General features: G+C 32.8%; 3 protein-coding genes across 4 annotated transcripts in view; 2 read left to right on the forward strand and 1 right to left on the reverse strand.

The window, feature by feature from the left end:
• Positions 1-24951, forward strand: part of LOC113510614 (elongation factor-like GTPase 1) — a 154655-nt gene that overhangs the window by 88520 nt on the left and 41184 nt on the right. The window contains exon 10 of one of the 2 annotated variants that reach the window (XM_052896272.1): positions 13758-13831. The exons of the other annotated variant lie outside the window; for it this stretch is intronic. Coding sequence (XP_052752232.1) covers positions 13758-13816 — 59 coding nt within the window. The 3' untranslated portion in view covers positions 13817-13831. Of the gene's footprint in view, positions 1-13757; positions 13832-24951 lie in introns of those variants that run through there. 2 annotated transcript variants of the gene reach the window in all.
• LOC113513173 (transcription initiation factor TFIID subunit 4-like) lies at positions 14871-15948 on the forward strand. Its single transcript, XM_026897155.3, has 2 exons — positions 14871-15117; positions 15388-15948. The coding sequence occupies exons 1-2, from the start codon at positions 14965-14967 to the stop codon at positions 15514-15516; spliced, it is 282 nt and encodes a 93-aa protein (XP_026752956.2). The 5' UTR covers positions 14871-14964; the 3' UTR covers positions 15517-15948.
• On the reverse strand, positions 16518-17595 carry LOC128200959 (transcription initiation factor TFIID subunit 4-like). The gene is made up of 2 exons (XM_052896273.1): positions 17349-17595; positions 16518-17078 (listed from the first exon to the last, which is right to left on the reverse strand). The coding sequence occupies exons 1-2, from the start codon at positions 17499-17501 to the stop codon at positions 16950-16952; spliced, it is 282 nt and encodes a 93-aa protein (XP_052752233.1). The 5' UTR covers positions 17502-17595; the 3' UTR covers positions 16518-16949.

The following is a 24951-nucleotide window of genomic DNA, read 5'->3' on the forward strand; positions in this document are numbered from 1 at the left end:
TATTATTTATATGTATATTTATGTAATAATTTTTATTTTTATATGAATGATATTATGAATAATATGCAATTTATTAGGTTACTTTTTGTATGTACTGTGTCTGACTTGTGTCGTCTACCTTTCTCTCTGTATTTATTTACTATTTATGCCAGGTTATCTGTAAGAGACTGCTTTTAGCGATAAGAATGTGCATATACAAAAGATGTGCTTTTGTATATGCACATTTTGTGTAAATACTCCTTATATATATATATCATTTGTGTACAATAAAGAGTTTATTATTATTATTATTGTTGTGGTTCATTAAAAAATATACATTTTATTTAACAATAATTAACCTAATAAACCCTATCAACGCGTATCCCCTGCAAAGAGTATCGTCAAAATCCACTCATGTTTGAAAATCGACATCTTAATTGAATATCTTTTCCTTTTGAAATAACACTTAGACAATTTAAACTATTGCCCCCATGCATGTGATACCAATATACTATTGATAATTATAACGATGAAGACATTAAGCGATCAAATAGATTAATTAATGAAATGCCATGTTACTTTCAATTAAGTATTACCACCGTTTGTCGTCACATAATATTCTAACGCTGTTAGTATCTACCTCATCTACTGATACTGATACCTCTAAAGTATTCTTATTATTCCCATAAATGTGAATTTATAGCTATAGCCAACACGATATGCCGTGAATGCAAATGAGAACCATACTACCTATATATTTAAGTTCATAATACTTATACGCCAACACATAAGTTACGGGACTTAATCGAGGGCCGACGAAAATCACGAATTATTGAAATGTCGTTACTAAAGTTACAGTTTAATTCAGTAAGTAGGTTTCGTAACTGTTTTACCCGTAGACTACGATTTAGACTAAACATTATGTTCCAACTGATAAAACTAAAAGACTTATGCTCGCAAAATTGCAAAAATACGTGTCAATTGCTTAGATTAGATAAATGGCTAGTTGTAAATCTCTATCTGTAATGTAAGAAATTACATTTTTTAAATTTTTCTCTTTAATGTTTTGACAGATGATCTAAGATGACTGTTAGCCGTTATAACTGTTATATGAAGTAAAAATTCTTTTAGTAAATAAGTAACTTTTAACCTAAATGATACCTGCCTAAGGAACGTTGAGGAAACTAAAAAAAATGTGGAGATAATAGACAAGCACGAGTTTCGTCTGAACGCCATTTATTTTAAGAATATTACGTACACAATGCTGCTTTTGAAATGTAGTTTTAAGTTACGTTAAATTAAAACTAGCATCTTATTCTAAAAGTCAGTCAGTTAAGTTGGAAAAAAATCCTGATTGTTTCCGTTAAGGTTAAAAATTAATAGACTGAGTTCGGGCATTCATAAGACTTATAGTAAAACATAGTATATTTATATATAATATACATCGTATGTTTGAAGAGACATCTTTCTATAGACTTTTGTTTTGTATCAAATAGTTTTATTATGCCATTAGCGACCATGTTAAGGTTTATAACGCAATAAGTATACAAGAGTAATAAAAAAGAAAGGTACAGGAAATTTGCTTAAGGTATTATTCCAAAACGAGCGGTCTGTACAAAAACGTATGGTAGACGACTTAATACACTTTTTATTTCAGTAGTATTTCTATAACCTTTATGTCAAAATATTCTACATTCACAAATAAGCAAATGGACAATGTTGTTTTCCGTTGTGATTTATTCGTACATTAACTACGTACTAAAAAAAATATCACTTGACCAATAACATAAAATTCACTATAATATCCGACTCTTCGAAAATTTAACTTTTTACAAAGAGATCACCTTATTATTAATTGTCGTACATAAAAAAAAGTGATAAAAACATGTTATATAAAAAAGCGAGTTTACCTTTAATAAGAGATTTCTTACCGCGGACTTTTACATGTAAAAATAATTTATATTTAAAAATAAAAATAAACAGCCATTCGAAACTTATTTGTAAGATAAAACTATACATACAAACTATAATATAAATTACATATTATTTACTCAAAATACATACACCCTATAAACATATACATATTAAAATACACACGTACATATATATTGTTCGTGACAATGACAAAATACAATTAATTGAACTTATTCATTTAGTTGTTAGAATAAGGTACATTTTTACATCATAAGAAAAATCGTAAATAATTTCGCTTATTGATTTTAATGTGATATCTCTTGGATCCGACAACGGACTTTTTTATAATAATAATAATATTTATTAAATCCAAAAATACACGTAATGTATATATAGACATTTGATTTAAGATGAATAATGATATAATACGTGTATGTCCATAAGTCGTACATATAAGTAAGTATATAGTTCGTTTGCTCTCGTCTCATATAATGCTTACATAAATTTAGGTAGCTCAGGACTATTCCTTATAGAAGTTTTTGAGGAAGACCTATATTCAGCAGTGGATAGATAACAACTGATATGATGATGAACCCTGTCTACACAGAAACTCGAACATTCACTACGTTTCGATTACAATATGGCTTGACCACCCAATATAATCTCTCCATAATATCCGAGTCATAAATAATTTCACTTTCTATATAATGTTATACAAAGAGTCAGCTTCATTACGGCTAAATAAAATGCACTGCACTTACGAATAGTAAAAATTATTTAACAATTTTTCGTACATTTATAAAAGTTGGTAAAAATGTTTGTGCTTAAACGTGCTTAATACCTGCATAATATTTGCTTGTAAAAACAAGGTCAATTATTACAAATATCTAACAAATCTTAATTCTTTAGAGTGAATCCAATTCCCTCTATTGTATTAAGAATATCAACAGAATGTTAATAGTTTAAAATATGTTAAGTTACTTTAAATTAAATACGAAATAGATAGGATTTACTTCACTATTGGTCTTATACTGTTCTTTTAAATCAGTTTTCGTAAATCATAATCTAAAAGTACTATAATATAATTAAATGGTTTTTTTTTGTTTATCTATAACTACCAGTTTTTATTCTCTGCAACAAATCTTTTAACCCTACTAACAAATACCACAGTATCTTTATCTCATTCATTTATATTATAGAAAAAATATTGTAATGTACATTATAATTTACCGTGCGGTTCCGGTATAGAATGGCCCATCCCCTTTATTTCCCGTAGATGTTGTAAGAGGTCACTAAGGGAACTTAAAGGTCGAAAGATGAGCAGCAGCGTCCCTTTTAAAATATTATCAAAAGCCTAACTACATTTGCCTACATTAACAACCTGCCTCCGAGGAATGGCAACTACTGGCAAAACGCCACTTATGGAGGAGTCCTATATTCAGCTGTGAACATTGTAAAGGGGATTAAGAATCTGCACATATAAATTTTCAAGTCATTCTTGACGATTGCATACACGCTATCTTCACAATCGTCCAATGCTTCGAGCTAATGATCTATATTGTATGCAGTTATAAACGTATACAAACTGAATAACTGTTTATTATAATTCACAAAAATCGGACTTTCGAAATCTGTTCTTTAATATCACAATGAAGTGGCACTCTCGCTTAACGTACTCGTATGAATCAAAACACATTATGTAAAAGTGAATTACAAATGAAATCTATATAATGCTTAACCTAATGTAATGATATTAATATATTTTTCAAAACTTAACGCAATATCACAATTTTATAACAAGAATATATGTAATTGTGACTTTGCAATTTTTCTGGAATTTGTGACTTCCAAATTTGTTTCTATTAGCTACTGTAGTCTATTTCAATAGAATTTAATGAAAATGCAAACAAACAAATAATTAGCTTCGACTTAGTGGCGTAACTACCGGAGGACTAGACGAGCCCTTGTGCCCCCAAGCTTAGAAGGCTCCTCGGACTTTGACTTAAAAACTATAAATTTAACTAATGAAAATATCTTCTACATTCGGAATATAAAGTATCTAGATTACAGGAACGCTACTTTAATAACGGCAACTTATTTGAAAAAATACGGGGGATTTCTCAACAAGTCTCGAACATCTTCGTTTGAAACTTGCGAGGAACTTGCCTGTATTCTTAGATTAGTTTATTTTTTTGTCCTAGGGCCTTTGATTACCTAGCTACGCTACTGCTCCGACTGTAAACAATTTGCTGATGTTAAATAGTAATACAAAAAAATCTATATTTTGATTGATTAATTGATAACAAGAAAACTAAAGCAATCACAATAACTGTTTTTATTTTTTTTGTATATCTGAATTATGTGAATTATATTCGTTGTTTACATTATTTTCAATACTTACCGTATATAAGCCAGCAGTTTTAAGAATGTATTCTTTATTCCTGCTAAATATTCCTTCTAGGGATTGGACTATATAACTACGAGGTTTATATGACGATTGGATAATGTTGCCCATAACCCAGACACTGTGTGGCTTGTATTTGAAATAAACTTTTTCACCGACCTCTACTTCTTTTAATTATTTACTGTGTCTGTGTCATCATTTTCCTACCCTTATCTCAGTTATTATTTGGGGTCGGCGTAATATGTTTTTATTTTTGCATATTACAAAAAGATTTGGCTTATAGTTTTACGACCGACCGCCTGCCTAACATCAATAATAATGTGTTGTACAATTTGTCTTTATCGATATTTTTAGCTTATCCAAATCGGCATTTGGTAGCAATTCACTTTCAGAACTCCTCTATATAGTGTTATTTCAGTTTAAAGTGAAAACAATTTGTGCACTAGCACAAATTGTGAAAAAACAATTGTAACTATTGTAAGTGTGTCTAAATCTTTAAGTTTCTTGTAAAAAGTGATAAACATTAATAACTATACCTATCAAAAATTAATAATTTCAACATTTATTTAATTTGAAAAAGTAACAATAATATTATATTCATTGCATCTACAAGATAATAACATTTTATAGGAACAATACCAAACCAGAGAAGGTATAATAAATGCTTTATTGACTCATCGATGAATTCCAATTTATTTTAACGACTTCTGTTATTACGATATACATAAGCAATTAAGAAATTTAAATGACCTTGACAATTACTTCGTGGTTCAGTTTAATAGAACACGACTTCCTTACACACCTTAACTTTTTGTGAATGAAGTAATTTGTTTTCCCGATAATTTATTTATTTATTTATTTATTTATTTATTACATCCACTGGGTGAGCCTTACAGTCTCCCAATACGCCCACCCAGGAAAGCATGAATACAACAACATATAAAAAAAGGAATATTACATATATACAACAAGAATAATATAAAAAGACTTAAACAAAAACGTCTGAACACAAATACTCTGTGGTCACCCGACGAAACTCCAGCAAGTTGGAAGCAAATACATCCAATTGCGGATACTGGCTCAAAACATCATTGAGTAGTTTCAATGCAAGAGATAGGGGAGCCTGCTTAGCGAACTCTGTTCTTCGCAATGGAACATCGAACAAGTGCCGTCGACGTGTTCGCACGTAGTTACTGGGCGCTCCTATTGATATTGATTCCAGTACAGTTTGGTTACACTTTTGCACTAATTTTACCACATATTATTTCGTCTTACTTCAAGTGTATTATAGCCCACCATACCTAACAAAAACATACTCGGGTATATATGGGGATAAGACACCTTGAAACCATACTGTTTTTGGTACAGCCATCTTACAAATTTCTTTTGGATTTTTTCCACCATAAGTATATATTTAGACTCATGTGGGTTCCAAATAATTGCGTTATTTTCTAATTTACTACGAACAAAAGCATTATATAGCAATTTAATAGCTTGTATGCAATCCAATTGTTGCGCTTGTCGCAATACAAATCGAGAGTTCTGAATGCTTTACACAGTTCGACAATATGCGTTCTAAAAGTAAGCTCTTCACACGTCAAAACCCCCAGATCTCTCAACGAACTTACCCTACTTATCAATGAGCTACCCAATTGATAATTATAGGTAATCTTGTTAACACTTCTAGTAAAGGTTATAATGGAGCATTTGTTGTTATTGAATATCAAGTGATTTTTTTCACTCCAATTAAGGATATTTGCAACATCTCGTTGAAGGAGCTCACAGTCTGAGGAACTAGTAATTTTAAGAAATAACTTCAAGTCATCCGCAAACAACAGACAACAGGCTGTATCAACTACCTCCGGCAAATCATTCACAAAAATTAAAAATTCCAACGGACCCAAATTACTGCCCTGGCTTACCCCGGAATATGTGTAATATGAGTCTGAGTAATTATCTATGAACTGCACATACTGCCTTCGATTGTTGTGGGTGAGAATTTTTATTGTCTGAATATTAACATTTTTTGACATTTTTTAATATATATAATACAAGTAATTATATATTAAAGAAGATGGATCTTACGCCAAATAATGTTACTGAACGAAAACAAATTCAGAGATCTATATCCTTTATGGATATATCAATTCAAATATCTGGATTTGATATATCAAACAGAACTCACCAAAATACAACCGCAAAAAGTGTTTGTGAGATGTTTCGATAGATGTCAGTCAAATTATTGAATTAAAAATGCAAATTAAGGAATTGCAACTTGAACTGAAGTTAGCCCATCAAGAAATTCATATCATTAGTATGGAAAATATATCTTTAAAAAATTAAAGTAGCCAAACATCAAAGGACCATAAACACATTAAAAATTGTATTAACTTTCCAATAAAAACCTAATAGAACAATTAACACAAAAATTTGCCCTTGTATATCTTCGCTCAAGCAAATTGACAATAATCTGAAAACTCAAGAACAAGCAGAGCCATCTATCGTACAAGAGAACCATTTTCAATCAACCATCTGTGGATGTATCTCCTCAAAACATAAATCCAAAACATTGATTAGCCTTACCGTACCCACAGAGGGCGCTAACATGACTATTAACAACGAATTCACAATAAACTATAACGATGATAAAATGATATCTCATAAAAACACAACTGCAATATATTCTTTCAAAAATAATTTAAAAAAGATTTCATAAGAAGAAGCTCTATATCCTAGGGGATCAACAAGCCACGGAACTTTCCTCATTGCTTGCTATAACAGAAGAAATAAATGGAATGATAGGTATACTGTAACCTCATTTGTTAGACCAGGTGCGGACAGTACAACTATATTTAATAACAACCCATACTCTAACGACCTCTGCGAAGGTGATACCTTATTACTAGTTGTTGGTGCAAATGATATAAATCTATATAAATTACTATCGGGATTAAGCGTATTTCTTACCAAACATAATAACTTAAATATTTACATATGTGCTTCAAATAACCTGAAATAAATACCTTAATGTAAACATGTTAAATACACATCTACAGTTAAAAATAAAACATCAGAAATACTGTAAGTTTATTTTATTGAATGAGAAGTACGGAATTAGCAGCGAACTGATCTTAAAAAAAAAGGCTACGCAGATGCATATTTGATTCTTAAGCTTAATTATAAGTCAAAGGAAAAATTCAAAATTTGTAAAAAGGGTACAATACAGTTCTATTTTAATAAATCTGACTCTAAAAAGCTAATATGACATATTTAAACCAATTCATTATTAATATATCAAATCGTTAATTATGACATTTTAAAAAAGAGCACAATTCCATATTAATAATAATTATAACTTTATTTGCAATGATTTTTGGTATAAAACATTTTATTACCGTTACCAATAGTGTTCGCGACATTATAATCATTTATATATGTAATCACAGCGATAATTTATAGTTGTTAAGTCCTTAGTTTTAATCGTTTTTGTATACTGTTACTTTTACATAGATTTTAAGATGTACCTATAGCGTAAGTTAAATAAAACATTCCTTTGTGTCGTGTTATCATTACCTGTAAGTAGAATAAGGAAAAGAAATTGTAAAAGTAAATAGCAACAAGACAATTGTAACAAATAAATAGATGCCATATGGTGCCGATCTGAAGAGATACGCGTCTCTGTCACTCTCGCCCCGTCCCGCTCGCACAGACTCGCTAACGCGAGTTAGAACATTTTATCGTGCGACCGGGCGGGTATAAAGATAGGCCGCCTTCCGTCGAGCGGCATTCGCATTCTCGCATTGACGCACTGCACTCCCGAGAAGAAATAGGACATCAAGAATTCTCTTCAGACGGTACCGGAGGCTTCAGAAAAGTAATCAGTGCGTTTCTCTCCAGCCTGAACCAACGCCCCTACAGTCCACGCTCACTGAACGGCCGTCTGCACCGTTCAAATAGACAGCTAATTGCAAATAACATTACAAATTTATTTTCCCCTAACTGTTTAGTCATGATTAATTCTTTTATTATTAAGAATACGGATTGATTTTTCTAGACCTTTATCGGACATACAGAAAATACTTACCGTACCTTATTAGCCATTAATCGTCTACTGCTGAACAAACATGTTAATAATTGCTACGCTTGGCAGGCCGAATGGCAATCGAAGTTAGACTTTGGTGATATTATATTTTAAAAAAGACGCTGCTGCACAACCCTCGATTAATAAAATCCCTTAGTCGTCTGTTACGACACCCATGAAAGGGAATGCCTATTCTATGCCGGGGTCACACAGCAAAAATATAGCACACTGATCTTATATTGATTATGAAATGAAATTAATTTATTTACATTAAACAGTCTTAAAATTATTACAAAAGCCACGTGGTACCATTTTGACACTTATTTAATTGCCTAAAGCAATGTAGGCATGCAAATATATACATTTTATACAAATAAAAGCGAAAAACAAAATTATAATTCAATTGTCATTACGTATTAAAAGTCAAGTTGATGGTATCATATCACTTATACATATATCTTCTATTTAAAATTAGATTAAAGAGAAGTAGTAATTAATAATTAAAGTGTCAACTAAGTATAAATAATAATACAATAAATTTATAAATTAGGAAAATGTTATTAGAAGGAGTAAATAATTAAAATTACAACATGAATATACAAGATATTCCTTAATACTATAAAAAAGTTTGTCCAAAATCCATTTATATTTATATTTTCCACGTTATTTGTAATATTTAAATTTTCCTTTTTTTCTTGCGCAGTAAAAAGTTGCTTATAGCAAATCCTTGTAGACAAACGATTTCGCGTTTAAAATAAATTTAAATAGATACAAATAATTTCGTTCATTACTATAACCTTGTAATCGATGTATTAATACGTCATTTTAAGTCTATGATTTAAATAAAGATAATTTCTATTCTGTACTATCTTTGTATTCTATTGCTAGGCCGCAAGGCTTTAACAAACAGTAATATATACTGTTAGTGTTTTCATGACTATTTTTTTTACTAAAATATATTTATTTATTATTGTTTGTAGACGTTATAGAAATCGCATAAATATGTAGCAATCTAGTGTCGGTGCCGGTCGAATGTGAAATGGTCAACACGAGCAGCCCGCGGTGAAGATCGTGCGTCAACACAGCATAATCAGTATTCGGAATAATCTTAGTTTAAATAGATTTGTTAAGAGCTCTTTCAAATAGTCACTTTTTTATGATTCTACTGCTGACTTCATGAAATTTGTTTCAATTATGACGCACCCTCTTTTGGTAATGGTATACAATGGCGCGCTACGAAACAAGAATGAAATAATAAGAATAATAAGGTCAGTCGTGATGATTTACACAAATTAACTATGATAATATTACTGGTTAACCCCCCCTTATGGAGGAGGGTATATTCAGCATTGGGCATGTGTGCGTGATAGGGTTATCAGATTAAAAATTGTTACTTTAGATAAAGATAAATAAGTAATAAGGTTGTAACCCAAATTATGATTAGCATGTATTTAGTCATTTCTAATATTTAACTTTATTAATATTATTTATTATTATATTTTAAAGAATTCAATACATAAAACATGAACGTAAATATTGAAAATGGGTCTTTCTGAATCCATGTGTACTTTAAATATAAATAGATAATGCCTGTAGATATTTAAAATGTATACAGATTCTCAGATACTACAGTTAAAAGCAATCAGTCAATTAACAAAGAAAATAAAAATAGCGACCATTTTGATTAATTTTGACACCCCGATCTATGTGAAATAGAATAGAAATTTATTATTTGATGAAAACACAAAGTTACAAACCTCTGTTAAGTTCCATCACTCCCTTTAGTTCTATTTTCCTGTGTTCCATCTTCATCTTTCGCTTTCATTCTTTCTTAATAATAATAATAATAAACTCTTTATTGCGCACAGTAGAGATGTATACACGGAGTATTTATACAAAATGTGCATATACAAAAGGCGGCCTTATCGCTAAAAGCAATCTCTTACAGACAACCTGGCATAAAGAATGGATAAGTACAGAGAGAAAGATAGATGGCGCAAGTCAGACACAGTAAATGCATAAAAGGAATCAGACAAAATGCAAAAAATTCTAAATATAAAAATAAGATTGCAATACATAAACATACATATATAATATAAATAATAATACATAAACATAAATATACTAAATAGATCAAGATAAATCACACATAGTAAACGTCAAAGCAAATTAGAGAGATAGGTAATGAGATTTTACCTGCCTCTTGAACGAGGCAAGAGATTGCGCTGATCTAATAGAAAGAGGTAAGGAGTTCCAGAGACGGATAGCTTGGATAGTGAAAGAATAGGAATAGAATTTCTTGTGATATATGTGCTGTTAAGTATGTGTATGTTTCTATATACATTTGTATGTATGTATTTATTTGTTTACAGAGAAACCTGGGCTACACTAATGTAAATAGAAATAGTTTAGGATTATAAACTAGACCACTAATAGGTTCTTACAAATAATAACAAAATAGATTAGAGACACTGCACAAAAATGAATGAAAAAAGATTTTTTGTGTATATTTTACAAAGGTGCCTCGCTCAAGGTCACTGTAGTCTATGGACGTCTGTAACAGCAGAGGTGTCACGTGCATAGATTAAATAGAAATTTATTATTTGACGAAAACACAAAGTTACAAACACAAGATACAATGGGCCCCACACTAGGCGAAACTGTATTGTGGGCACCCGACAAAAATTAACAAATCACAATCTGTTATAATAAAAAATACATAGTAGGTGGGTATTAATATAACAAAAGAAATATAAAATTGACATAGTGATCATTGCTGATCAGGCAATCCCGGAAAACAATATAAATACAGCAATTATACCGGAAAGCAATTATAAAACATTAATAATATATGCACTTAAGAGAAGCTAAGTTGAGTAAATGAATGTGGGTATGTTCGTGAGTATGTGGGAATATGTGTTATGTAATCTATGTGAAAGATGTGTACTGTATGTTATTACTTTCCAGACCACAGTTTTTCAATTGCCTCGTAACATAATGATAAAAGATAATTATTGAATTTGTGTTTCATAATATGTGAACTATGACCTATGAGTGGATATACTTTGTAATTTTATAGTATGTACATTGATGCATATGCAAATGCACCAAAACGGCGGGCAATGGAAATTCTGATGGTCGGAATGTTTAGCTTGAACCTCCTGAAATGTAACAAGGAAGAGTGATCAAGTGTTTTGTGATATAAAGTGACTGCTTTTAGAATAAATAACTATCGAACTGTGAGTACTTTTGCCTCAGAATATAAAGAACGTGTGGGATATTGAATTTTTTCCCTAAGCATTACCTTCAGAACAGATCTTTGAGCACGCTCAAGACGGAGCATGTCCGTTTTTGCAGCACCACCTCATGCGGTAATCCCATAAAAAATTATACATTGACAGATGTACATAACCACTTAATAAACCAAAATCTGTCAAACTGTCGTCAGTACAGTAGCCTGAGCTATACCGAAATGGAGGTAACCGAAACAACACTATCCATAGATGAACCAAGTTTCTCCACGAGTTCAGCACGAGATCGGATCTGGATGGCAGGAGAACCTTCTCTCTTGTGTACAAAAATAAATCCATTATTGATCTAACAATATTTGTGACCAGTTTCTTTGGCAGGGCTATGAGGTTCACGAAATAACAGTCGGTTTTCCTTAGTTAATCGTTCATTCAAGTATATTTTTTGTAGTTTGTCTCCAGGAGGCCAATTCTCGTGAACTCGAATGAATCACGAAATCGAGAAAAAGTTCAAATTCGAACATTTCTCGAGCAAAATCAAAAAAATCAAGTTACCTTGTACTAGGTATGCCGATTCCGAGATTTCTCGAGGGAAGGCCGATCGAGATGCTTCGAGTGGTCGTGAGCATTCGAGACGAATAATGTCGATTCGAACCACGAGAAATATCATAATTATTGTTTGTTTTTTTATGCAAACTCAAGTTAGTTGCCGATGATTGTCACTTATAAATGCTTATTATCATTTACAATAAAGTATGAACATTAAAAGGGGCGACGAATTCTTTTAATTTACCCAAGTAGGTTAAATAATATTGCAATGAAGAGAAAATAATTTTTGTTTGTAATGGATAAACTCAAGAAATATTTAATCGATTGTAAAATAAATTCTTTCACATATATAAGCTACATTATCATTAACATTGGCTGTATTTAAAAATATATATATATATATATATATATATATACTTTTTCTTCTACCTTTCTATCCATACTCGAGAATTAATAACATAATTCGAGGAAATGGCTTCGAATATCGAAATTTTACAGTAGAGAAAGGATTCGAATCACAATCACTATTTCGAGATTATCTCAAAAGAAATGAGAATTGGCCTCCAGGTTAGAATATTCTCCATTTTTCTCGACTTTCACTATATTGCTGTTAGTCTTTTCATACCTACGCGGTGATACTTAGGTTGGTTGCCATCATTAACTTTGAAAAATCTATCAAAGTTCATTCATGCGAATAGTTGTTTAAAATCAAACTCAAAGCCTAGCTTCTTGATAATGTTTTTCATATTCTAAATGATTATTTTGATGCAAAAACTTAATAATTTAATAATATTTATTATTATTAATATTTAATATTATTATTGATTAATTTAATAATAATGTAAGCGAAATTATGTCTACTTGCCTTGCATTTATATAATTTTATGTTTGACTTGTAATTTGATTTTGATTATTCTTTATTTTATTTATTGTATTACCAAATGATTCATATATACTTTCAATTATGTAATGTTATTAACATTAAAATTTCAATGTTTTGCTATTTACGTAATTGCTAGCTAATTACCTGTTTTTAAATTGTCACATGACCAATAGAGTATAACTGTTGATACTAATGTCAAGTCCAAAGCAATGTTTACTGCTATATGTACACAGATAGGAATAAAACTCTATTCTATTCTAAGCATATTTGCCACGAATTGATAAAATTTACTGGCTAAAAGCCTACGTGTACTGTTTTCGCGTCCCCCGCACCCCGCATCCCACGCGCCAATACGCGTTTAGAGCTGTTACATCGTACGCGCCCTGCGCCAGCTATAAATACACGCCACCCCCGGCAGTCCGGAATTTGCGCGAGAGTTCTCGTAGTGATCGGTTGTGTGTTTAGCTCTCCGTCGCAGTTTTCGCTTAAGTTAAAGTTTTTTTTGTATTCCTTCTGTATATACCACTATATTGTTTTCGTATTTTAAGCTGCTGCTAGTATACTACTATTACTGCGAATATTTTTTCAACAATGCAAGCTCCCAAGGTAAATGTTCTTTTATTGTTACTGTTGTTTATCAAACAAGATCAAAACTTATAATAATAACATTTCTACAATAAATCAATTATGTTCCAACAGCAGAAACCGAATTCGGGCAGCCGTATAACGGTGCTGGAAAATGTGCCTTTCTACCTTAAGGTGGATTTGAGCAAAAATAGCGGCAAAAAACCAATGACGGTGAATAGAGAAGCGACCCTAGCAGCGCTCGCTACCGTCCTCAAGCCGCGACGCAAATCCCTATTAAAAGAGAAAGAGAAGAAGTCCTCAATGCAGGTCGCATCACTGCCATTTGTCGATGTCGACAAAAAGAGCACCGATGATGATATCAACGATGTCGCCGCCATGGGAGAAGTCAATTTGGCGTATGAAACTCAACAAATGTTGGGATCCACTGAGCACATTTGTTCACAAATTAGGTAAGCACTGATCAGATAAATATGTATATATTTACAGAAAAGCAGATAATTTTCTTCAGTTGTCTAGTAATAGCTATAATAGAAGTTCAGCTAAGTTTGAATGAATAAATGAAAAATCTTTATTGTCTTCTCAAAGGCGGTACAGAGTAATTTCTCCTGTGGTATATATTACTGTATCATATTGAACAGGTCATGTAAAGACGAGTGCTTGGTCCCGATGAGCCTGATGCAAGCGCGTGTGAAGGCGGCGGCGGCGCGACATAGTCTCGCAGAACCGTCCGCGGAAGTGGCGAACCTCGTCAGCCACGCCGTCCATGAACGAATTAAGAACCTCGTCGAGGAGCTGGTCCGCATAGCGCAGCGTCCGACAAACCTCACCTTAAAGGTAAGACGTCATCTTCAACGTTCATTGACTAATAAAGCACGCCCTGGTTTCAATGTTACATGATATGAGTATAAATGATTGTTGCAGACTAACTCGTGTTATGAGGTAACACATGATGTGAAGGGGCAACTCAAATTCATCGAAGAGTTGGATCGCGTGGACAACAAGCGGCGCGAGGACTCGCAGAGGCAGATGTTGCTACGGATGGCCAAGTCCCGTTCCAAGAACGAGAATTCCGAGCGAGCCAAGCTTAAGGCGAAGGTAAATAGAGTTACAACATCTAATTTGAACTAATGTTTTTATTTATTACTGGTTGTTTCCCGCGGCTATGTCTGCGTGCATCAATTTGTAAATTATCCTATGCGCCAAGTTAGAATATAACACTACCTGTGTGTCAAATTTTATGTACATGATTTGATATAAATATTCAATAATGTTATTATATATTTTTAATTCACATATTATCTTGCTGTAGGTTAAAGAAATGCAGCGCGCCGAGTTGGAGGAGATGAAACAACACCAAATGAATCTCGTGGCGCTGCAGGCCATAGGACCGCGAAAAAAGCCTTGTCTAGAAGGTCTCGGTGCTGCTGGTGCCACTGTCTCCAATGGTGGCGGCCACTCGGACGGTGATTTTGTAAGTATTACATCTGGAATAATATAAAAATAATGATCACAAAGTATTGTCTAAAGATTAATGTTTCATAGTCAATGAATCACTCTTCAGCTCATATTTCAGTTTAATATCATTTTAGGGCAATACATACTCTTATCCAGGTTAGATGTACCTCGTAACACCAACATATAAACGCATCTTTAGTGTTGTTTTTACTGTAATACAATGTAAAAAATTACGGTTAAATTAAACTTTGTAATAAATCTGACCAAGTTCTCTTAATTCCTTTAGACTGGTCGCAGTCACCTGGCGTTCAGGACGCGACCAAAGCAAATCAACCATCGCGATATGATGTTCCTTATGGAGCAAAAGCGGGAGACCGCTTACTCGCAGATTCTGTACCGCAACTACCTCAAATGACTTTTCGTATCGCCAACAACCAGAGGGGAGAGCTTAACACCACTGTTACCTACCTATAATATTTTATCAACTGTATTGACAATTCTATACACATATATAGTTGTATGTAAGGGTTTGTGTATACTAACGTTTTCCCGCCTGTATATATTAATTATAAAATGATTTATAATTAAAATTTTGTAATTAGGTAGAAAATTTTAAATGCTCTAAAAATGATTTGTACATACTACTCTCGTGAGATAAGTAGCTAGCCTTGAACATGAGCTTTTATTAGTTTTCTAATATAAAATTACCAATATTCATTATGATCCCGAGGACTGTTGAACTTACTATGTCTGACGTAGATGTTCAAGGAGGCAATCTTATTTCACAGAGGACCTGAATACTTATATCGCCTAAATTGTAATGTTAAAATCTTTTAGAACAAATACATGTTTTACAACTATATATTATTTTTATTTATTCAACCTCTTTCTAAATCTCCTTCTGGATAGGGCCATATTGTAAAAGGCATTTTCGAAAGAAGATTAGCCGCTCGTACGGTTAAGGCGCTACATCCCTTAAAAGGTCATTCCCAGATTAGTTTTTTTTGCGTTTTAAAAATGAACTTTTCATTCAAAAAGGTCATTTTTAAAACGCGCTACATCCCTTAAAAGGTCATTTTTAAAACGTTGTATTTCTAAAACGAAATATATTTAATAAATATTTTGCGTTTTTTTTTCAAAATATTTGTTAAATATATTTCGTTTTAGAAATACAACGTTTTAAAAATGACCTTTTAAGGGATGTAGCGCGTTTTAAAAATGACCTTTTTGAATGAAAAGTTCATTTTTAAAACGCAAAAAAAAAACTAATCTGGGAATGACCTTTTAAGGGATGTAGCGCCTTAACCGTACGAGCGGCTAATCTTCTTTCGAAAATGCCTTTTACAATATGGCCCTATCCAGAAGGAGATTTAGAAAGAGGTTGAATAAATAAAAATAATATATAGTTGTAAAACATGTATTTGTTCTAAAAGATTTTAACATTACAATTTAGGCGATATAAGTATTCAGGTCCTCTGTGAAATAAGATTGCCTCCTTGAACATCTACGTCAGACATAGTAAGTTCAACAGTCCTCGGGATCATAATGAATATTGGTAATTTTATATTAGAAAACTAATAAAAGCTCATGTTCAAGGCTAGCTACTTATCTCACGAGAGTAGTATGTACAAATCATTTTTAGAGCATTTAAAATTTTCTACCTAATTACAAAATTTTAATTATAAATCATTTTATAATTAATATATACAGGCGGGAAAACGTTAGTATACACAAACCCTTACATACAACTATATATGTGTATAGAATTGTCAATACAGTTGATAAAATATTATAGGTAGGTAACAGTGGTGTTAAGCTCTCCCCTCTGGTTGTTGGCGATACGAAAAGTCATTTGAGGTAGTTGCGGTACAGAATCTGCGAGTAAGCGGTCTCCCGCTTTTGCTCCATAAGGAACATCATATCGCGATGGTTGATTTGCTTTGGTCGCGTCCTGAACGCCAGGTGACTGCGACCAGTCTAAAGGAATTAAGAGAACTTGGTCAGATTTATTACAAAGTTTAATTTAACCGTAATTTTTTACATTGTATTACAGTAAAAACAACACTAAAGATGCGTTTATATGTTGGTGTTACGAGGTACATCTAACCTGGATAAGAGTATGTATTGCCCTAAAATGATATTAAACTGAAATATGAGCTGAAGAGTGATTCATTGACTATGAAACATTAATCTTTAGACAATACTTTGTGATCATTATTTTTATATTATTCCAGATGTAATACTTACAAAATCACCGTCCGAGTGGCCGCCACCATTGGAGACAGTGGCACCAGCAGCACCGAGACCTTCTAGACAAGGCTTTTTTCGCGGTCCTATGGCCTGCAGCGCCACGAGATTCATTTGGTGTTGTTTCATCTCCTCCAACTCGGCGCGCTGCATTTCTTTAACCTACAGCAAGATAATATGTGAATTAAAAATATATAATAACATTATTGAATATTTATATCAAATCATGTACATAAAATTTGACACACAGGTAGTGTTATATTCTAACTTGGCGCATAGGATAATTTACAAATTGATGCACGCAGACATAGCCGCGGGAAACAACCAGTAATAAATAAAAACATTAGTTCAAATTAGATGTTGTAACTCTATTTACCTTCGCCTTAAGCTTGGCTCGCTCGGAATTCTCGTTCTTGGAACGGGACTTGGCCATCCGTAGCAACATCTGCCTCTGCGAGTCCTCGCGCCGCTTGTTGTCCACGCGATCCAACTCTTCGATGAATTTGAGTTGCCCCTTCACATCATGTGTTACCTCATAACACGAGTTAGTCTGCAACAATCATTTATACTCATATCATGTAACATTGAAACCAGGGCGTGCTTTATTAGTCAATGAACGTTGAAGATGACGTCTTACCTTTAAGGTGAGGTTTGTCGGACGCTGCGCTATGCGGACCAGCTCCTCGACGAGGTTCTTAATTCGTTCATGGACGGCGTGGCTGACGAGGTTCGCCACTTCCGCGGACGGTTCTGCGAGACTATGTCGCGCCGCCGCCGCCTTCACACGCGCTTGCATCAGGCTCATCGGGACCAAGCACTCGTCTTTACATGACCTGTTCAATATGATACAGTAATATATACCACAGGAGAAATTACTCTGTACCGCCTTTGAGAAGACAATAAAGATTTTTCATTTATTCATTCAAACTTAGCTGAACTTCTATTATAGCTATTACTAGACAACTGAAGAAAATTATCTGCTTTTCTGTAAATATATACATATTTATCTGATCAGTGCTTACCTAATTTGTGAACAAATGTGCTCAGTGGATCCCAACATTTGTTGAGTTTCATACGCCAAATTGACTTCTCCCATGGCGGCGACATCGTTGATATCATCATCGGTGCTCTTTTTGTCGACATCGACAAATGGCAGTGATGCGACCTGCATTGAGGACTTCTTCTCTTTCTCTTTTAATAGGGATTTGCGTCGCGGCTTGAGGACGGTAGCGAGCGCTGCTAGGGTCGCTTCTCTATTCACCGTCATTGGTTTTTTGCCGCTATTTTTGCTCAAATCCACCTTAAGGTAGAAAGGCACATTTTCCAGCACCGTTATACGGCTGCCCGAATTCGGTTTCTGCTGTTGGAACATAATTGATTTATTGTAGAAATGTTATTATTATAAGTTTTGATCTTGTTTGATAAACAACAGTAACAATAAAAGAACATTTACCTTGGGAGCTTGCATTGTTGAAAAAATATTCGCAGTAATAGTAGTATACTAGCAGCAGCTTAAAATACGAAAACAATATAGTGGTATATACAGAAGGAATACAAAAAAAAACTTTAACTTAAGCGAAAACTGCGACGGAGAGCTAAACACACAACCGATCACTACGAGAACTCTCGCGCAAATTCCGGACTGCCGGGGGTGGCGTGTATTTATAGCTGGCGCAGGGCGCGTACGATGTAACAGCTCTAAACGCGTATTGGCGCGTGGGATGCGGGGTGCGGGGGACGCGAAAACAGTACACGTAGGCTTTTAGCCAGTAAATTTTATCAATTCGTGGCAAATATGCTTAGAATAGAATAGAGTTTTATTCCTATCTGTGTACATATAGCAGTAAACATTGCTTTGGACTTGACATTAGTATCAACAGTTATACTCTATTGGTCATGTGACAATTTAAAAACAGGTAATTAGCTAGCAATTACGTAAATAGCAAAACATTGAAATTTTAATGTTAATAACATTACATAATTGAAAGTATATATGAATCATTTGGTAATACAATAAATAAAATAAAGAATAATCAAAATCAAATTACAAGTCAAACATAAAATTATATAAATGCAAGGCAAGTAGACATAATTTCGCTTACATTATTATTAAATTAATCAATAATAATATTAAATATTAATAATAATAAATATTATTAAATTATTAAGTTTTTGCATCAAAATAATCATTTAGAATATGAAAAACATTATCAAGAAGCTAGGCTTTGAGTTTGATTTTAAACAACTATTCGCATGAATGAACTTTGATAGATTTTTCAAAGTTAATGATGGCAACCAACCTAAGTATCACCGCGTAGGTATGAAAAGACTAACAGCAATATAGTGAAAGTCGAGAAAAATGGAGAATATTCTAACCTGGAGGCCAATTCTCATTTCTTTTGAGATAATCTCGAAATAGTGATTGTGATTCGAATCCTTTCTCTACTGTAAAATTTCGATATTCGAAGCCATTTCCTCGAATTATGTTATTAATTCTCGAGTATGGATAGAAAGGTAGAAGAAAAAGTATATATATATATATATATATATAATTTTTTAAATACAGCCAATGTTAATGATAATGTAGCTTATATATGTGAAAGAATTTATTTTACAATCGATTAAATATTTCTTGAGTTTATCCATTACAAACAAAAATTATTTTCTCTTCATTGCAATATTATTTAACCTACTTGGGTAAATTAAAAGAATTCGTCGCCCCTTTTAATGTTCATACTTTATTGTAAATGATAATAAGCATTTATAAGTGACAATCATCGGCAACTAACTTGAGTTTGCATAAAAAAACAAACAATAATTATGATATTTCTCGTGGTTCGAATCGACATTATTCGTCTCGAATGCTCACGACCACTCGAAGCATCTCGATCGGCCTTCCCTCGAGAAATCTCGGAATCGGCATACCTAGTACAAGGTAACTTGATTTTTTTGATTTTGCTCGAGAAATGTTCGAATTTGAACTTTTTCTCGATTTCGTGATTCATTCGAGTTCACGAGAATTGGCCTCCTGGAGACAAACTACAAAAAATATACTTGAATGAACGATTAACTAAGGAAAACCGACTGTTATTTCGTGAACCTCATAGCCCTGCCAAAGAAACTGGTCACAAATATTGTTAGATCAATAATGGATTTATTTTTGTACACAAGAGAGAAGGTTCTCCTGCCATCCAGATCCGATCTCGTGCTGAACTCGTGGAGAAACTTGGTTCATCTATGGATAGTGTTGTTTCGGTTACCTCCATTTCGGTATAGCTCAGGCTACTGTACTGACGACAGTTTGACAGATTTTGGTTTATTAAGTGGTTATGTACATCTGTCAATGTATAATTTTTTATGGGATTACCGCATGAGGTGGTGCTGCAAAAACGGACATGCTCCGTCTTGAGCGTGCTCAAAGATCTGTTCTGAAGGTAATGCTTAGGGAAAAAATTCAATATCCCACACGTTCTTTATATTCTGAGGCAAAAGTACTCACAGTTCGATAGTTATTTATTCTAAAAGCAGTCACTTTATATCACAAAACACTTGATCACTCTTCCTTGTTACATTTCAGGAGGTTCAAGCTAAACATTCCGACCATCAGAATTTCCATTGCCCGCCGTTTTGGTGCATTTGCATATGCATCAATGTACATACTATAAAATTACAAAGTATATCCACTCATAGGTCATAGTTCACATATTATGAAACACAAATTCAATAATTATCTTTTATCATTATGTTACGAGGCAATTGAAAAACTGTGGTCTGGAAAGTAATAACATACAGTACACATCTTTCACATAGATTACATAACACATATTCCCACATACTCACGAACATACCCACATTCATTTACTCAACTTAGCTTCTCTTAAGTGCATATATTATTAATGTTTTATAATTGCTTTCCGGTATAATTGCTGTATTTATATTGTTTTCCGGGATTGCCTGATCAGCAATGATCACTATGTCAATTTTATATTTCTTTTGTTATATTAATACCCACCTACTATGTATTTTTTATTATAACAGATTGTGATTTGTTAATTTTTGTCGGGTGCCCACAATACAGTTTCGCCTAGTGTGGGGCCCATTGTATCTTGTGTTTGTAACTTTGTGTTTTCGTCAAATAATAAATTTCTATTTAATCTATGCACGTGACACCTCTGCTGTTACAGACGTCCATAGACTACAGTGACCTTGAGCGAGGCACCTTTGTAAAATATACACAAAAAATCTTTTTTCATTCATTTTTGTTCATTCATGGTTTTATTGCTTTATGTGCAGTGTCTCTAATCTATTATAGTTATTATTTGTAAGAACCTATTAGTGGTCTAGTTTATAATCCTAAACTATTTCTATTTACATTAGTGTAGCCCAGGTTTCTTTGTAAACAAATAAATACATACATACAAATGTATATAGAAACATACACATACTTAACAGCACACATATCACAAGAAATAATGAAAGCGGAAGATCAAGATGGACCACAGGAAAATAGAACTAAAGGGAGTGATGGAACTTAACAGAGGTTTAGAAGCTAGTGAGAGTTTGAACGCAACGATAGGTAGGTAGTGAATTTCACAGAAATATAGCCATTAGCCTCACTAAAAAATACTAATCAGCCTTTTTGATAATCAGGAGCAACGGAATTAAAAAGGATTGCATATAAGTAGGAGTTAGGATATGCAGATTACAACGAAAACGGATAGAAAGCCAATTGAGTACGTAATTAAGAAATGTGATCATATTTGCGAAGATCAAATATGAAGCGAATAGATAAATTTTAAAGGCTGATATAGTGGTAATGAAGAATATGGAAAAATATATTTATTATTCTTTCATACTAAATACCGATCGTTGGGCACTTTTTTTTTATTTTAATATAACACGAATATCCTATCACCTGATAGGAGAGTAAAATGTATGCAACTATATGAAGACGCTTTATTTTCCGCAATGATATCGTGAACCTGCATAGCATGACATTATCCTAGACAGCCAGACAGATACTAGACAGTAAATACATTATTGTGGTAATTTATTTATCTTGCCGAGGAATAGAACAGACATGGCTAAATATTCTTCCCTTACACTAGTGCAGTCTTCTTAATAACATGCTCAATGGGTATCCGCAAGTCAACTTATTCCATTGTACTGATAAATTTTTTTACAGGATTACTATCCTAGATACCTGGGCCTCTAGACAAGTGGCAAGCGAATTGATATCGCTAGCGAGTCCATGAGATAGAATGAGATAGCAACGCCGGGTGACTCATTCCAACTCACGGACTCGCTAGCGATGTCGATTCCATCGAAGAATTCGCTTGCCACTTGTCTAGAGGCCCAGGAAACTCAGAAAGTATTGCGAGAAAAAGTTTATATGTATGTGAGACTGGCCAGTTATAATTTATTTAAAAATATGATTACTTATAAGTAAAAATAGGTACGTTCTAAATTCAATACTTACCTCCATATTTTTTGCGAGCTAATTAAAATTACAATGTCTTATTGAAAAATGGATTTGCGTCGAGAATATTTTCGCGCTATAATTGTTTACGTTTTTAAGTGTCACCTGAAACCGGACGAATCGTACGATAGACTTCAAATGGTGTTCATGGATGAAGGCCCTTCTAAGGCAACCGTATATCGTTGGTATAATGAATTTAAGCGCGGAAAACTAACTTTGGGGAATAAAGAAAAAAGTGGTCGCCCTTTGACGGCTGTTACGGAAGAAAACGTGCTAGCAGTGAAAAATTTTATCGGAGTCAATAGACGAGTTACATGCCTAGAGATTCAGCATATACTGCAGAATGGATTAGGAAGCCTTCACGAGATTCTACACGTGCATCTACGGGTGCGGAGAGTAATTTCACGCTGGGTGCCGCACAACCTCACCGATGTTCAGAAGCAGGCAAGGGTAGAATAGTGCCCTGATATGATAGACAAATTTGAAGCAGGCTCGTCAAATATATATGTATATGTAAGCACATATCAAGATGAATAAAATACATAGAGAGTACAGCTTATTACGTGTTGGAAATTTGGTTTTCTAATAGAAATATCTTAAGTTTTTATTTAAATGAGAACAAGGCACTTGAGACAGATTTCGAGTTTCTATTTGAAGGTAGAAGATTATTCCAATATTTCGTGGCAGCATAACGAAAGCTACCACGAAATGAAGCCGTACTGCATTGCGGAAATAACATGCATGATGCAGTTCTTGATTTTCGTTGAATAATTGCAATTTATCAAATAGGTACATTTGCTGTTTTTTATGTATAATTCCAAAAAAGCAGTGAAGCCAGATGCAGTGTTTATGCAGTCATATTTGACACCTTATTACAATTTAAAAATGGAATAATATCTAATTACCTAGGAAGTGGAAAACAAAAGCGGTATTACTCGTATCTGGTTTTATATATCATCTATGTATTGTATTTACTTATAATAGCTTTTGTTGCTTTTTGTGACCTGTAATATTTGAAAATCTCTAAAATAAAAAATACTAGTCAGGTCGCAAATAACTAAAAATTGCGTAGCTTTTTCTCAAGTTATTATAGCGTAATCTCTGATTGGTTACACTCCATAACAACGGGCGTACTTGTATAAGTTTACATGAGCTGTGCACCAGGATGTTGTAATTGCGTATAAAGCGATTATTGTGCCATCTTATAAAAATATTACTTTATAAAAGCTGTAAAACTGTAAAGTGTATGGTCTAATATTTTCTGAAACCTTAATGACTATATCTGAATGGAATTCCTATAAAAAATGTGCATGTGGAATTATAAGTTTTGCTTTCAAATTGATTAATTTAATTAAAGTTAATTATTCCGAAGGCCAATTATATGTTTTTTTTTTTTTATGTAACTGTAAATTTATGAATTAAAAATGGAAAGAAAATATTTATTGCCAACAACAAAAAATAGAGTAATTTTTTAAATCAAATTTATAAAAATATCTTTAAAACATAATTAAAAAGAACTTATCATTGAATTATTTATAACGTTCGAGTATTTTCTGTATAAAATACAACAAATGTATGAAATTAATCTTTATTATCTCTTCTATATCTTATTGCTGATTTTACTATTATAATAGATACCTTGGAGTAATACTGTAGTACCTTAAGGTTGACATAGATATAAATTTACGTATTTATTAATTAAATCCATGAGAGATACTTGTGTACACACAATATACCCTCGTTCATATAATGAATTACGTGTCATTTCTCTGTATGATAATTTTTTTATGTGTTTGTGTGTATGTAAAATGATTTGTCAACACATAAACATTAGGTTTATTTTTCTTTGTGTAAAATAATACAGCCACTATTTGATATCGAAACATTTATTCATTTGTTCTCAATAATTTAACTTAAATTGCTACCTATACATTAAACAAGGAAGACGTACATCATAGTCCTCATACCATATATTCTAAACATCAATATTTTTTGTATATACATAGTTACAATATATAGGGATATCCAATCCCTATCCAAAGTATCTTTGCAATCCCTACTATGTCCTTAATAATAACTATTCACTGGCAGCGTTATTAATAGTAATAATAAAAAATTATAATA

Source organism: Galleria mellonella, unplaced genomic scaffold (assembly GCF_026898425.1).
Source record: "Galleria mellonella isolate WM207_F2 unplaced genomic scaffold, CSIRO_AGI_GalMel_v1 utg32, whole genome shotgun sequence".
NCBI classification, from domain to species: Eukaryota; Metazoa; Arthropoda; class Insecta; order Lepidoptera; family Pyralidae; genus Galleria; species Galleria mellonella.

Excerpts from the sequence above, each read along its gene's own strand:
- LOC128200959 (XM_052896273.1), bottom strand. The coding sequence starts at position 17,501 with ATGCAGCGCGCCGAGTTGGAGGAGATGAAACAACACCAAATGAATCTC. Across the intron at positions 17,079-17,348 it reads GCCACTCGGACGGTGATTTT|ACTGGTCGCAGTCACCTGGC; the intron begins GTAAGTATTACA and ends TAATTCCTTTAG.
- LOC113513173 (XM_026897155.3), top strand. The coding sequence starts at position 14,965 with ATGCAGCGCGCCGAGTTGGAGGAGATGAAACAACACCAAATGAATCTC. Across the intron at positions 15,118-15,387 it reads GCCACTCGGACGGTGATTTT|ACTGGTCGCAGTCACCTGGC; the intron begins GTAAGTATTACA and ends TAATTCCTTTAG.